Raw genomic sequence first — 15,120 nt, forward strand, 5'->3', positions numbered from 1 at the left:
TACAATATCCAAGCCTCTATTGGCTTTAAATACCAGCAACGTGGTTAGGGTATCCCAGAGTCCAGGATTTTACAGCGAGAAGCTTTGTTCAGGGTTTTCCAGGCTGAATATAAGTAGGGTTGTTAATTATACCCGTATTTTCACTTAATTATTTAAGTTAAATTTTGTTAGATGGCCTCGTGACCTTATATTGTAAACTGTTTTTAGAGTTCTAATACTGGGTAGTTTCTCTACATCCTGTATCATATCATTATGTCATTATGATCAAATTTACTGGTTGCATTTTTTTGTACAGTTGTAAATATCAATAAATAAATAAAATAAAAAAAAATAAAAAAATTTGTTACAATGTTTTGATATTAATTATTTCATTATCTAATTTATTTTTACTTTTTAATTTTTTACTTTTCTGTAAATATTGTGTGAAAGTACTCCTCTATGTCCGTAAGTGAGACAGCTTTTACTTTATTCAATAACAAATAATCATCACCATCATTTTATATTTGTATTTCTAACGTATAGAGTCCCTTTATGCTTTCTATATCGTCTTATTTTAACTTTATCTGATTTTTAATTTATCAGGGTCTATTTCTATGTTTTTCTGGAGGTACATATAATAAAAATCGTAATAATTTAATGATGTAGCATCATTTTAACGTTCGGATTTCATCGATATTAACACTCATTAATGCTTTGGAATATGCAGTAATTGAAAATTTAATAAACGGGGCTTAAAAAATTGATTAAAAATAAAACATAAACCAACAAATAAAGGATACAGAAATAATAGTCATAAAAAAAGCGAAAAGCAAAAAAAAAAAAAAAAAACAATACAATTCAAAGAATATTATATTAAAAATAATTTAATTAGAATCACAGATTACTATAAATATACCTAAAGCAATGAAAATTGAGTAATACATAAAGATAGAAAAATAATGAATGCAACAAATTGGATAAACAATCAATAAAATTATTTAAAATAAATCACTCCACGGAGTTAATTGAAAAACTAACCAAAACATTCGATTTATATGATCACTATGATGTTAAATTAGGGATAGTAACCAATTAAATAAGATAGCAATAAATTAAATTCATGCCCAACCAACAAGAAGGATAGAAATGAAAATTTGGATGAACAAGGTATAATTTACAAAATAGATATTATAACGAAATATACATAGGGGAAACATCTTTAAAACTTAGAATCAGATTAGTTTAGCTTGAAAATAACTACTAGAATACTGAAAACACTAAAGCAACGGCTCTAGCATATTGCAGCATTACAAGAAAACACAGTTTTGATTTTAAAAATACTAGGATTTTGGAAAATGAAACAATAACAAAAAAAAAGTGAAAGAAAGCTATTTATATAACAAAATACTGATATTACAAAACTGACACAAAAAAACATGAATAGAAATTACATTATACAAGTTATAATAAATAAATTACAATTATAATAGCATAAAATTTACAATAGTACTAAAAAAATAAAATAAAAATTGAAAAGAAAAGATCAATAAGGAGCCAAATCCCCTAAATATTACTTTTGTTATGAGGGGAGGTATTAAAGAGATAAAGTTAGTGACTTCAGTCCAGTGTGATGGTGGTGTACATTATAAATGATCTAAATTATGACAAAGTATTTTAGTAGTATAATTAGGATTAATAGTGTAAATGATTAGTTCTTATTTTATTATTATTATTTTGTTTATTAGTTATTTTATTTATTTATTTGTTTTTCTTATTTTTTTTCTTATTGCTATATTAGTTCAAAATTTTACTTATTTTATTATGTCCTAGTTTGATTTTGTTCACTTTATTTATTTATTATTTCTACATATACATAGTTCATTTTATTAATTTTTCTTTTTATATACGTATAGAGATTTTATTTATTTTTTTAAATTTTGGTATGAATGTGTCTATTTATCAGTATAACTAATTGCCCAAGCCTGAGGCAGATTGTAATAAATAAATTATTACAATAAATTGCATTATTATTATCATTACCTTATAATTATTATTATTAATTATCATCATTATTATTGCCTCATAAAGTGCAGATTTATCAATAAATAAATACATACAAACAAAATAATTAGGCCTATGTAGCCACTAATAAGGTAAATATGAAAATAACTATAAAGCATTTTATTATAAAAAAATTGCTACGTATATTTTATTGAATAGTAAAATTTCAGATGTAATATCAGGAAGGAAGACCCCAAAACATTGATGAATATAGGAATATATGAAAGTGGAAAGGATTTTTCAAAATATGGACTTACATAAAAAAAAATAAGGTTTCTATATTTAGACCCTGATTTTATTTATTAGTTAATTATATTTGAATTGTTGAGGATCATAGATGTAATAAAAGCTGCTTTTTAAGAGATATTATCACTGAGGATGGACGAATTGGCCGAAACGTCGGCTTATAAAGAGAATACATGTTTTGAGACCATAATGGATAAAATTTAAGTTTATTTATTTAAACAATTTTATTTATTATTTTCTAAACAGTTTTACTTGTTAATTTCTGAAATCGATTTATCTCGGTTAAAGATAGCGTTATATAAGTATCTACTATTACATGATTAAAACAATAAAAGCTATAAAATTACGTGTTGTTTTCCTGACGATTGGCAGGTACGGCGAGGGTGGGTTACGTCACCAGTAATTGTTCATTAATCATCACCTGCAACACTCTCCCCAGAAATAGGAGTATGATTAAAATAAACAATGACGCGAGAAAAGTAAATGTTGTAAATCTATCTTGAACGCGTTAAATAGGGCTATATTTTCTGTTGTACAGTTCTCTTTCTTCATTTGCTCTCGTGTTCCTCCCGCAACTGGTAGGGACTGACTGACATATTTAAGGAATAAACACCTCACCACAACATGGTATGTTTTATTTATATTTATGTTTTAATATTATGTTGTTTTCATCGCATTTATTTTATTAACAGTACTTTTTATAGGCGCAAAAAACGTAAACCCTGTCAAGTTCATGTTTTCTCAAAATTATCAAAATATGGTTTTGTGAAAAGCAATTATTTGAAAATAAAATGTGTGAACCTTAATTTTTTAGTTTATAAGTATATCTTCTATAATAATGACATAAAAAATAATGCACTAGCCATATTAGTTAGTACTTCAACTTTTTCTGCATTCATGTTTTATAATCGCACTTAATAGCCATAAATTCAATTTCAATACAAATAACTCATTCTATATATTATGACAGTACAAACATTGGTTTTTATGAGTTAACGAAATTATAAATAACATGACCAATTTTCCAAAAAAGTCGAATTAAGTACACATATCCACTTTTGGAAAATCATTATTTAAAACATATATGGGATATCTCATGTAGATCTGTAAAATTTTATTGGATATTCTCGATTGGTAAAACTTATTTGGTGGAGAAAATTTTAAATTTTAATATGATTTGAATGTTTGTTTTGTAAAATTTTAATTATACAAAAAAAAAACCGTACCTTTTGAGAAGTGGATATACTTACTTTTAATTGAAAACTCCTTATATACTGACTTTTTATTATCTATGGTAGAACCCCGCATACTAAACTTGTTCATATAATATGGATAATGCCAAACTTAGGATAAGCATGATCAATTTAATTAGTAATTAGTGATAATCAAAAGAATAATTCTTGAAATTAATAATATGAGAACCATTGAGAGCAAAAGTGATATAAGTTATTCTATTTCCATCAAAATTAATTTTTATTAAAAAAAAATAATTAAGGAGTATTTTCCAGTTTATTATACTTCAGTGAAATGTTTTTAAATAGTTGAATACACTTGCGATTGACAAGTTTAAACAGTAGAACCTATTATTTTTCACAAAACAATTTTGAGATTTTATATATTACAAACCTCTAAATTCGACTTACACCACTTTTTCGCTCTTATATAATATATATATGACAAGACCTGCCTTCTGTCAGTAGACAGAGGTTTATTTGGAGTAATATAAATCTATTACTCCAAATAAACCTTTGTCTTCTTCTCCTGCCTAGATTGGTAACCATACTGTAGTTGATGTATTCGAGAACTCTAAAACAACTAAATACTAAAAGAATCAGAACAAAAAGTTATGATAATATTTCCTGCTAAACAATTACAACACTGAACCTTTTTTTAAAAAAATATAAAATGTGTATCCGTTCTTTTTCAAATGTATTTTATATTTTTAGCCAAGAGGTAAGAGTACAGTGCCTTACCTACCGAGATATTGCACTACGTGGATATATAGTTATATTTAAATGTGTTTTTAATAAAAAAAATTGTTATGTAGAATACTTTATCAAGTACAATTAAACAAAAAAATAAATAAACCTTTTGAAATAGCTGATAACGATTTCTGAGAAAATTGAACTTTATATAAAACTAAATCTTATGTAAATTATGAATACACAAAACCATAAGCTTGTGTGGACACAGTTTTGTGTACAGCCCTTTAGAGATAGTGCCAAAAAATTTATTGCGCAGCTCAAAGACCCCTTTGCAACGAATTCAAATTATGCAAACAAAAATATCTGAACTGATAACACAAACGTGCTGCTTCATAATAATTCCTTGAGGTTCATTAAAGCATTAATTAACGATTATTTTATTCTATTGTAAAACTTTTCTGAGACAATCCAAAAGTTTTCTTATTTGATATTCATGTTCCAGTAGTGAAAGTAGATTGTGTGAAGTTTAGTTATCAGGAAACTAAAAAAGGTATATTTTACATTATTAAAATTAAAATATCATTCTCATGATTAAATATCAAATGTAAAAAACTCTAATTATTGCGATAATTAGAATTTATTATTCTCCTAGAATTTTCTGTTAAACATAGAAAGTCAATAACCCTCAAATAATTTTGAATGTTGGAATTATAGGAATATTTTAAGGGTTTTATTAAAACTTGATTACTGAAAATAAACTTATAAGCCAGAGATGCTATAAATAATCAATAATTTATAAAATTTTTATTTAATTTTAAAAATGAAGCTATGAATTCTGCTGAAAATTGTAAATAACATATATCATTCAAACGTGATTACTTAAAATATTTAAGAAATGAACTTTAATATCCATTTCATATCTTCTTATTTTTCCTCATTTTCACGAAATTTTTTTTCAAAATGGCCCCTTGAATTTTTATCATATTCCAAAAGAAACTGTTGCAAATAAATACACGAAAAAATCAGTGTTTACAGAGGAATTTTCCGATATAATTTTTTAAAAAATAAATCAAAAATGGTGGATAGAAATTTAAACTAATGTGATTAAACCATCAAAACAATTGTAATATTAAATGTAGTTGTTTTTTTTTCATATTTAATCAAATCTTGAAAGAACTGAATGTTGGGCGAAGAATTGAACGAAATGAGTCATGAAGAATAAAGCTCTATATATCGACTTATTTTTTACATTTTCATTGGACATCAACAGACGAACAGAAAATTAATGTTTATTTGAACAGTATTCAAAATAAAACTTCTTAAACTGCAAAAATGGGCTATTTTCCCAAGTCATCGGTAATATTTATATCTGATTATTCTGTAAATATGTTTGTGTTCTTCATGACTCTAAAACTAGAATCTGAAAAACTACACAATAAATATATTTACTTAACATATAAGAGACGTGAAAACCGCATAGGTTCGGTTGTAGGTCCCAGAGCGCCTGGTTCAGAACGTTGTGGGTTCGATTGCCACCTGAAGCAGTTAATATTTATTTGTCAGCGATCCCTAGCAATGAGTAAGAAATTATTGATACCTCCTCCTGACTTTAATTGATTCCATTAATTAACTAAGGAGATCCCTCATCCAGCTCATATCTAGTCGGGAATGTTCTAGCAGTCATATGTTGTACTAGTTTATTGGTGTGATGGTAGAGTTTGTCATGAAATGTCTTGTATGATGTTTTAATGTGGTCTTGTGCAGTAGGTATTTGTAAGTGTGTGCAGTGTTCTCTTACAGATGTACCATGGAGATCGTCTATCTGACGTAGTGTTTTATATAATGTTTTGCAGTATGTTCATGTGGGTTTTTTGTTTTTGGCTGTCCCGTATATTTGTGAAGCATAGGTGCAATAAATAATTAACATCAATAAATTCCAATCATTCAGGTTTAGTTGCGTACTTTAAAGACATTATCAATTTATACGCTGTGATCTGTGAATGATTTATACAGAATAATAATAGTAATTTATAATAATAATTTTGATAGAACTGTTCCCTATACATTATACCAATCCTTTGAATATATCTCAAGCTCAAGAATAAGGGTGAGAGGGGGGGGGGGAGAACACTCAGTTGTAAGATCATAACAGCTGAACCTTATACGCTAACATTTCAATTACTGATAGGAAAGAATATCCTATTAGGCAAAGGTGAAACAGACCACATTAACCGGCGAATGATCTTACATACGAGCGACTTAAAAGCACTTCTCTACTCGTATTTCACGGGCGTTGCCGACTTAGCCCGTGACTGGACCTTATGACTCAATCACCTTACACCTGGTGAGCACTAAACTATATCCGCTTTATAGGTCTTATTCCTCGGGCTAAAACTCTTCCCCACACGACATGCTCTCATGATCTAGGCTAGAGATGTTCGAACTTTAATAGTTCAAGTGCCATTATTCCTTCTTCTATATATCATATTTTCGGGAGTGCGGTGGTACCGTGGTAAGGCAAGATGCTACTAACTCCAAGAACTCGGGTTCTAATACGGCAGGGCTGAAAACTGTTTTCTGTTACACTGTAGCCGTGAGTCAACCCTGTGGGTACTGGAGCCCTCCTGGGGTCCACCCAGCCTCATAAATTCGGTACACTTAATTGGGTAAAAATCTGGCGGTCGGACGTGATTCTGACCAAGTCACCTTCTTGCACAACCGTTGGTCTAGTAACAGAGCTTCCTTATAAAGTACTGAACCACTGACCCTTTATGAGTGGTAGCTGTACTGATTTAATTTTAATTTATCTTATTTATCTGCTTATGAATCTCTAAGTTTCCGACGACCATTGTTCTTTCTGCATATTCGGGAGTCCTATGTTTTGTTTTAAAGAACATCTCTTGATTATTACCGCGTTATTCAGAAACACTTCCACTAGTCATGCTGTTATTTATCTTGCCTGCAATTGTTACTTGTCATAATTTGTTGGTCCATCATGTAAGATGGTGGTTATTTCTCTGAGAATCCAAGGGAATGTAAGAGAATGGTTAACCTTCCAAATGCTATTGATATATCTCTGTGGCTTCGAAGATCTTGAGGTTCAGAATTATATATTAATTAATTATATTACTAAACATTAATAGTAAATATCCCTTTTCCAGGGATATTGATGGATACATTTGAGAAAATACGAGACAAAAGATATTTTTCGATAAGAGACGAATCTCAATTTTGCAGAATTTAATTTTAACTGTTTAAAACGCTGGCTGTGGTAAATCGACTGATCTAGACGGAATAAGTAGGATTTTAATGCAGAGAGCTAGGCACGGTTAGGGACGCGCTGTATAAAGCAGAAAGTAATTGAAATCACAATTACTGTGATTTGACACTGTAACTTCTTTGTAATTCTTCTTGTAATTTTCATTTACATTTTAAAGTCCCACAACACACTAGTTAGTAACCTTCCTTCCTCTTTCATTCCTGACAATCCTTCGAGGTGCCTAAAACTAAGATGGCCTCGAAGCCTTCCAGTGTAGTTTTTTTATTTAATCAGATCGGCATGGTGGGCCTTTAATGGTTGATATAAGTTAATTTATTTTTAACAATTGATTATGGGGGGGGGAGATATCGTCTTATTCAAAAGACATCCCTGAATACTATATACAATGTTATAAATTTTAAAAAATTGGATCAAAATAATAAATCTTAATAAGAGAGAAAAGTAAGGTTAATAACAAATATAAAGACACTCGTATGGGGGGAAAAAAAAGTTAATTTGAAAGAAGGACGGGGAGAAAAAATAAAATAAAAAGAAGCAACGTCAACTAAAGAATTGATAAATATAGGATTTATAAAAGGATGTTCTGCACTAGCCTGGGCTTCAATTTTCGGGTTGAGGTTGGATTTCCCAAGTTACAAGTATAAGTCATTGCTCCTTTAACTGTCGGTAACTGTGGAACTTCATGAATCGTTTTTTCAAGTAATCCTCTATTGACTCCATTTGTAATTCCTGATGCAATTGACTATTTCTTAAAACCAAGGAGCATGCATTGGGAATCTTAGGAGTTTATTTTGAAAAAAATTGTAATTTTTTCCTTTCCGTAAAGAATGCCCTCCCCAGACTTTACAGCCATCCATCAGCAGTGGCCTGAGAATTTTTTAAAAATAGGAATAGTTGTTTCTGGTTTTAATTTAGATTTTATATTTAGGATAGGATATAGCATGGGCTAACCTTGCGTAGGTCTTAAGATAGTTTTTTAATGTTTATATGGTGATTCCAGGTAAGGCGGCGATCTAGGTGAATTCCATTGACTGGCAGGATTCCATTTTACATTTTTACCTTTGATAATTAGTTCCGGTGGAGACATTCTAATGTAGATATATTATTAGAGTACTACCATTAGTTAGTTTTTCTGTATCTTATGATCTTTTCCGTATGCCATTATGACCTTACATCAAATTTACTGGATGTTTTTTATGTACCTACAGTTGTAGACATCAGTAAATGAATAAATTATATAATTGTGAAAATATCAATGTGTTACTTAATGAACCGCTGTAATTGTAATAATGGTTCGGAATTACAACTAGTTGAACCAAAATAATTTTGACGTTAAATTACTATCAAATCCTTAATTTTACAGCTATTTACAGATTTTTTTAGTCGGTAAGTCAATTCTGTAGTCACTATTATACACTTTTCTCTTCTCTACGGTAAGGAATAAGTGTTCAAGTTATCATGACACACATTATTCAAGCAGAAGTGGTGGTGGGGCAGTTGCAGAAATGTTTTTTCCTAGCGGATTACTTTACAAATGTAATAATTGAAAAAGTTAAAAATAGTCCAAGAGACACATTTTACAACAATTTTACACACAATCTTTAGTGACAGTCAGAAATTGCGACATAACTGAATAAATATATTTTAAAATTCGACATAGGAGTATATCGAATTTGCAAACAGAAACATCATAACCATACTTCAAAATGGAAGGCCTCGGTAATTCCTAAGCTCAGGGATTGGACTTAACCAGACGATTGCGCGCTTAGCCCGCAAAATCCTATTTACAACTTCATGTAGAATGTCCTTATCATTAAGGAGTTTAAAAAATATTCCATAAGCAATTTAAATTAGAGAAAAAGCAATTAATCTATAGTTATATAAAGCATCTGTCTACGTGTTTTGTTAGATAAGATTGAGTATATTTTCACAAACATAAGTTTTATTTATTTTATGAAGATACTCGTTCTTCTTTATATCCTTTATATCATATTCCTAGTCACAAACACATCAGATTTTTTACAGTATTCATTATTCCTATCTCTGGCCATTTGATAATTATGTTTATGCAATTATATTCCTAGTTCTATTCCATTAATAATTATCGGTACTGCCTGACAAGTCAAATTTCCTAGAGATATGGTTTGATATGAGAATGGATTATGCTAATAGCGAGAGGACTGCTAAGAGCAGCCTGGATTGAACTGTCGGCATATCGAAATTAGAGACCTCTATTGCAGCAATTTTATTCATGACACATTCCACTTCTACCGCTCCATATACCGACCGATACGATAAGCTATGTTATTTTAAAAAATATCATGCCAAATTATTCGTAAGTTGTGTGTAATTACAGAAATAATATTTTTTATATTAATTCATTAATATTTAGAATTGCATTACCTAAAAATACATGTAGTATATGTCTAGTAGGCTAACTTGATATTTAAATTCTGAAAGTTTTATTTATTTATTTTTATATTATTTCTAATTAGTTCATTTTTTTATGTAAGTTTAAATGACTGGTTTATTTATATTATATATTTAATTTCAGGTGTTGCGGTTGTCACCATCTATAGTGTTATTGCTTATAATAAGCTATTCTCCTGCCCTACCCAAGCCTCTCGTTTTACCGCCTGAATTGGAAAGAGCGGACTTAACTGATAATGCAGATCCAGTTCCTGTAACTAACAGTGATCCTTCCATATCGTATATTACTGTACCCGAAGTAGAACCTACGGACCAAGTAGATGCGGAACCACTTCCAGCAGACCCATCTACAGAAGAACCTTCATATCAACAATCTGAAGATCCTATATCTCAGGATCCAGAAGAGATAACAGTAGACCCCACATCCGAACTACCTCCAGACGAGACTCCTGCCTCAAATGAGCCGGAAGAATCTTCTGCTATCCCAGAACCCTCAACTCCTGAGGGAACTTCAGTAGAACCAGTATCGCAAGATCCTGAAGAATCTGCCTCTCCGTCTCCAGAAGAATCCTCGATAATTCCAGAAACTTCAGATGAACCTTTATCTCCTTCACTAACCGATATAAGCCCTGAGCCAGAACCAGTGAATACAGAGGAATCGGTTTCGCCATCACCGGATGAATCTATTACCGAATCACTTCCAGAACAAGAGGAAACATCTCCCGCTGATCCTGAAACAGTTCCGATTGACGCAGCTGAACCATCTCCTACAGACTCAGCTGTCCCTGTTGCTGATCCTGAAGCTGCTCCGGCTGACGCTGCTGATCCATCTCCTACAGACTCAGCTGCCCCTGTCGCTGAACCGGAAGCTGCCCCCGCTGACGCTGCAGCACCATCTCCAGCTGATCCATCTGCCCCTGTCGCTGAACCTGAAGCAGCTCCGGCTGACGCTGCTGCACCATCTCCAGCTGATCCATCTTCCCCTGTCGCTGAACCTGAAGCAGCTCCGGCTGACGCTCCTGCACCATCTCCAGCTGATCCATCTGCCCCTGTCGCTGAACCTGAAGCAGCTCCGGCTGATGCTGCTGCACCATCTCCAGCTGATCCATCTTCCCCTGTCGCTGAACCTGAAGCTGCGCCGGCTGACGCTGCTGCACCATCTCCAGCTGCACCATCTCCAGCTGATCCATCTTCCCCTGTCGCTGAACCTGAAGCAGCTCCGGCTGACGCAGCAGCTCCGTCTCCTGCAGACCCAGCCGTCCCTGTAGCTGATCCCGAAGCACCCTCTGCAGACGCAGCTGCTCCATCTCCAGCTGATCCATCTGCTCCTGTAGCTGATCCTGAAGCACCCTCTGCCGACGCAGCTCCTCCATCTCTAGCTGATCCATCTGCCCCTGTCGCTGAACCTGAAGTAGCTCCGGCTGACGCTGCTGCACCATCTCCAGCTGATCCATCTTCCCCTGTCGCTGAACCTGAAGCAGCTCCGGCTGACGCTGCTGCAACATCACCAGCTGATCCATCTTCCCCTGTCGCTGAACCTGAAGTAGCTCCGGCTGACGCTGCTGCACCATCTCCAGCTGATCCATCTTCCCCTGTCGCTGAACCTGAAGCAGCTCCGGCTGACGCTGCTGCAACATCACCAGCTGATCCATCTTCCCCTGTCGCTGAACCTGAAGCAGTTCCGGCTGACGCAGCAGCTCCGTCTCCTGCAGACCCAACCGTCCCTGTAGCTGATCCCGAAGCACCCTCTGCAGACGCAGCTGCTCCATCCCCAGCTGATCCATCTGCTCCTGTAGCTGATCCTGAAGCACCCTCTGCAGACGCAGCTCCTCCAGCTGATCCATCTGCCCCTGTCGCTGAATCTGAAGCATCTCCGGCTGACGCACCTGCACCATCTCCAGCTGATCCATCTTCCCCTGTCGCTGAACCTGAAGAAGCTCCGGCTGACGCAGCAGCTCCATCTCCTGTAGACCCAACTGTCCCTGTTGCTGACCCCGAAGCACCCTCTGCAGACGCAGCTGATCCATCTGCGCCTGTTGCTGATCCTGAAGCAGCTCCGGCTGACTCGGCAGCTCCATCTCCTGCTGATCCATCTGCCCCTGAAGCGGATCCTGCAGTAGCTCCAGCTGATGCGGCAGCTCCATCTCCTGCTGACCCAGCTGCACCTGTTGTTGAATCTGAAGCAGCTCCGGCAGACGCAGCAGTACCATCTCCAGCTGGCCCTGCTGCCCCTGTAGTTGATCCTGAAGCATCTCCTGCTGACACTGCAGCTCCAATTCCCGCTGATCCGTCTGCACCAGCTCCTTCATCTCCCGCTGATCCATCTCTCCCAGCTCCTCCATCTCCTGCAGATTCATCTTCACCAGCTCCTGCATCGCCCGCAGATCCATCTGCACCAGCTCCTTCATCTCCCGCTGGTTCGTCTCCCGCAGCTCCTCCATCTCCCGCAGATTCATCTGCACCAGCTCCTCCATCTCCTGCAAATCCTGCAGATCCATCTGCACCTCCAACTCCCGCAAATCCTTCTGCACCAGCTCCTCCATCTCCTGCAAATCCATCAGATCCAGCTCCTCCTTCTCCCGCAAATCCTTCTGCACCAGCTCCTCTGCAAATCCTGCAGATCCATCTGCACCTCCAACTCCCGCAAATCCTTCTGCACCAGCTCCTCCATCTCCTGCAAATCCATCAGATCCAGCTCCTCCTTCTCCCGCAAATCCTTCTGCACCAGCTCCTCCATCTCCTGCAAATCCGTCAGCTCCAGCTCCTCCTTCCCCCGGAAATCCTTCTGCACCAGCTCCTTCATCTCCTGCAAATCCATCAGCTCCAGCTTCTCCTTCTCCCGCAAATCCTTCTGCACCAGCTCCTCCATCTCCTGCAAATCCATCAGCTCCAGCTCCTTCTTCTCCTGCAAATCCTTCTGCACCAGCCCCTCCATCTCCTGCAAATCCATCTGCACCAGCTGCTCCTTCTCCCGCAGATCCTTCTGCACCAGCTCGTCCATCTCCTGTCGACCCATCGGGTAGACCAGCCCCTCCTTCTTCCTCTGACCCCCATGCTCCGGTAAGACGTCCTCGCCCACCGTTCCCATTCTTTCCTCATTTCCATCATCATTCCCATGAGTCAGATGAATCAAAACCCTCGAAATCAATTGAGAAAAGTGACGTTACCGATGAAGATAGCGAGTCAAAAGAAAATTCCGAATCCGTAAAAGAAAAACATCATAGTCATCAGCATAACCATAAACATAAGGGACATAGTGATCATTCACCTGAGAGTCCTAAATCGAATGAAAGTAAAGAATATAAAAAGAGGTTGGATTCTTTCATTCGTAAAAAGGAACATTCTCAAGAACGCCGCAAAAAACATTCACACCAAGATGAATCACCAGAGAGTCCTGAATCGGAAGAAATCAAGGAATATAAAAAGAGGTTGAATTCTTTCATTCGTAAAAAGCATAACGAAGACCGGCATAAAAAACCAAAATCTAAGGAATCGAGAGAAGATAATTCAAAATCTTATAAAAGCAGGGAATCACCAGAGAGTACTGAGTCCAGGGAAAAGCTAAAAATAGCTGCCAATCTCCGTCTTCCTAAATTACTTAAAGTAGATATATCGGCCAACAGTAAGGAGTCTAAAGAAAGTGACGAAACAGTTGAAGTTTCCAAAATTAGCGGTTCTTCAGAGTCAGGAGATATTACTTCAGAGGACACCAACGAATCTAATTAAGTGATAAAAAGAAGAGACAATATTATATAATTATTGTAGTTCTTCATTATTAAAATAGTATTTTAGTAAAATAGTTGATAGTTATGGTTTATACTTTTTGAAATCCTTTGCCATTTATAATTATAGTATTTTTAGATTACTTTTTATATGCTCTTAAATATTTTTCTACATATAATGTAGAAAAGGGATAATAATTGTTACAAAATATTATTTGCAAACCGTCAAACTTTGCATCTGATCTTGATGTTTTTGTGATTCATTATCTGAATATCAATAGTGGGTGCAATTTATGGCTGTCATCATCGAAGAAAAGTACTACTAAAATATATAAAAGTATATACAAATTTTAAAAAAAATTTTGTTTGAAAATGTGATAAATCCCTTTTTTTTATTGGAAACTAATACTACAACTCCAACTTACAATAAAATTAGGATAGTATAATAAAAAAATATATTAAACCAGAGGTATTAAAAACAAATCTAAACCAAATTAAATCCAAATCATGTACATATTTTTACTTCTACTTTCCTAATTGAGAAGTAAATAAAAAGGGAAAGTATTTCGAACGGCTAATTTACTCTGATTCCAAATAATCGAGAATCGCATATGTGCTGTTTATGGGTGTAAGTAGCTACGTATTTATGTGAACAGCCTAGCTCAGAAGCAAACACTTGTACGAAACCGACATCACATATTCAGGTATAAGTCTGAAATATTATAGTTATTTTTCTAAAATCGATTTCTCGGACGTACCTTATTATATGTCGTCGGTTTTACAATTTTACAAGTTCCCAAAAATGACTTTACTGAAAAACGTACCCCAACCGCTGGTGCTTAATTCTACAGTTTTCATCAGATTGAATTTTAAAAAACTTTAAAATTTCGAGAAAAAGCAATCTAGCTGTAAAAGTTCAAGATGTGTTGTTTTGCTTCAGAGAATAATACGAGGAGATAAAAAATACTAGAAACGTTATAATTTTGTATACACAATTGAAAGAACAAACAAAATTATTGATTACTTGAAAGTAAGGATCCATGATCCTCCATCTCTTGGATACATGTTTGAACGATGATGATATAAAATAAATCGATTTTAGTTGTGAATTAATAGACAACATTGATTTTTTTTTTTAAATTACTTTATTTTCTCAAACATTTTAGAACTAATTCAATGAAAAAAACGAATAGAATACATTTTTTGCCATTAAGAATAAATGAAAATAAATACATTATGTACTAAAATTAATTAATTACTAGCTTAAAATTAAATAGAAATATTATAAGCAATCCAAAGAAAAAAGTATCAATATAATATGAGGTCTAGCATTAGATATTCTCCCACTGCTGCATTCCATAAAAATCATTCCTTCTTCTAAGCAAGGATTCTATGGGATTTTTAGTTTACAAAATATACTGTTTAAGTCGATGATTTCATAGTTATCTTTACTGCACTTTTTAATATTGTTTACAAT

The 15,120-nt window shown here is 34.5% G+C and overlaps 2 protein-coding genes across 2 annotated transcripts; both read left to right on the top strand.

Annotated features, from left to right (window-relative positions):
- The first annotated feature begins 2,815 nt into the window (after positions 1 to 2,815).
- LOC106689689 (cell surface glycoprotein 1) lies at positions 2,816 to 13,218 on the top strand. Its single transcript, XM_067050263.1, has 2 exons — positions 2,816 to 2,913; positions 10,046 to 13,218. The coding sequence occupies exons 1-2, from the start codon at positions 2,911 to 2,913 to the stop codon at positions 12,983 to 12,985; spliced, it is 2,943 nt and encodes a 980-aa protein (XP_066906364.1). The 5' UTR covers positions 2,816 to 2,910; the 3' UTR covers positions 12,986 to 13,218.
- Positions 13,046 to 13,647, top strand: LOC136796463 (uncharacterized). Its single transcript, XM_067050262.1, has 2 exons — positions 13,046 to 13,125; positions 13,179 to 13,647. The coding sequence occupies exons 1-2, from the start codon at positions 13,046 to 13,048 to the stop codon at positions 13,645 to 13,647; spliced, it is 549 nt and encodes a 182-aa protein (XP_066906363.1).
- Positions 13,648 to 15,120: the final 1,473 nt, after the last annotated feature.

Source organism: Halyomorpha halys, unplaced genomic scaffold (genome assembly GCF_000696795.3).
Source record: "Halyomorpha halys isolate HHAL.00 unplaced genomic scaffold, Hhal_1.1 Scaffold1426.1, whole genome shotgun sequence".
Taxonomy (NCBI): domain Eukaryota; kingdom Metazoa; phylum Arthropoda; class Insecta; order Hemiptera; family Pentatomidae; genus Halyomorpha; species Halyomorpha halys.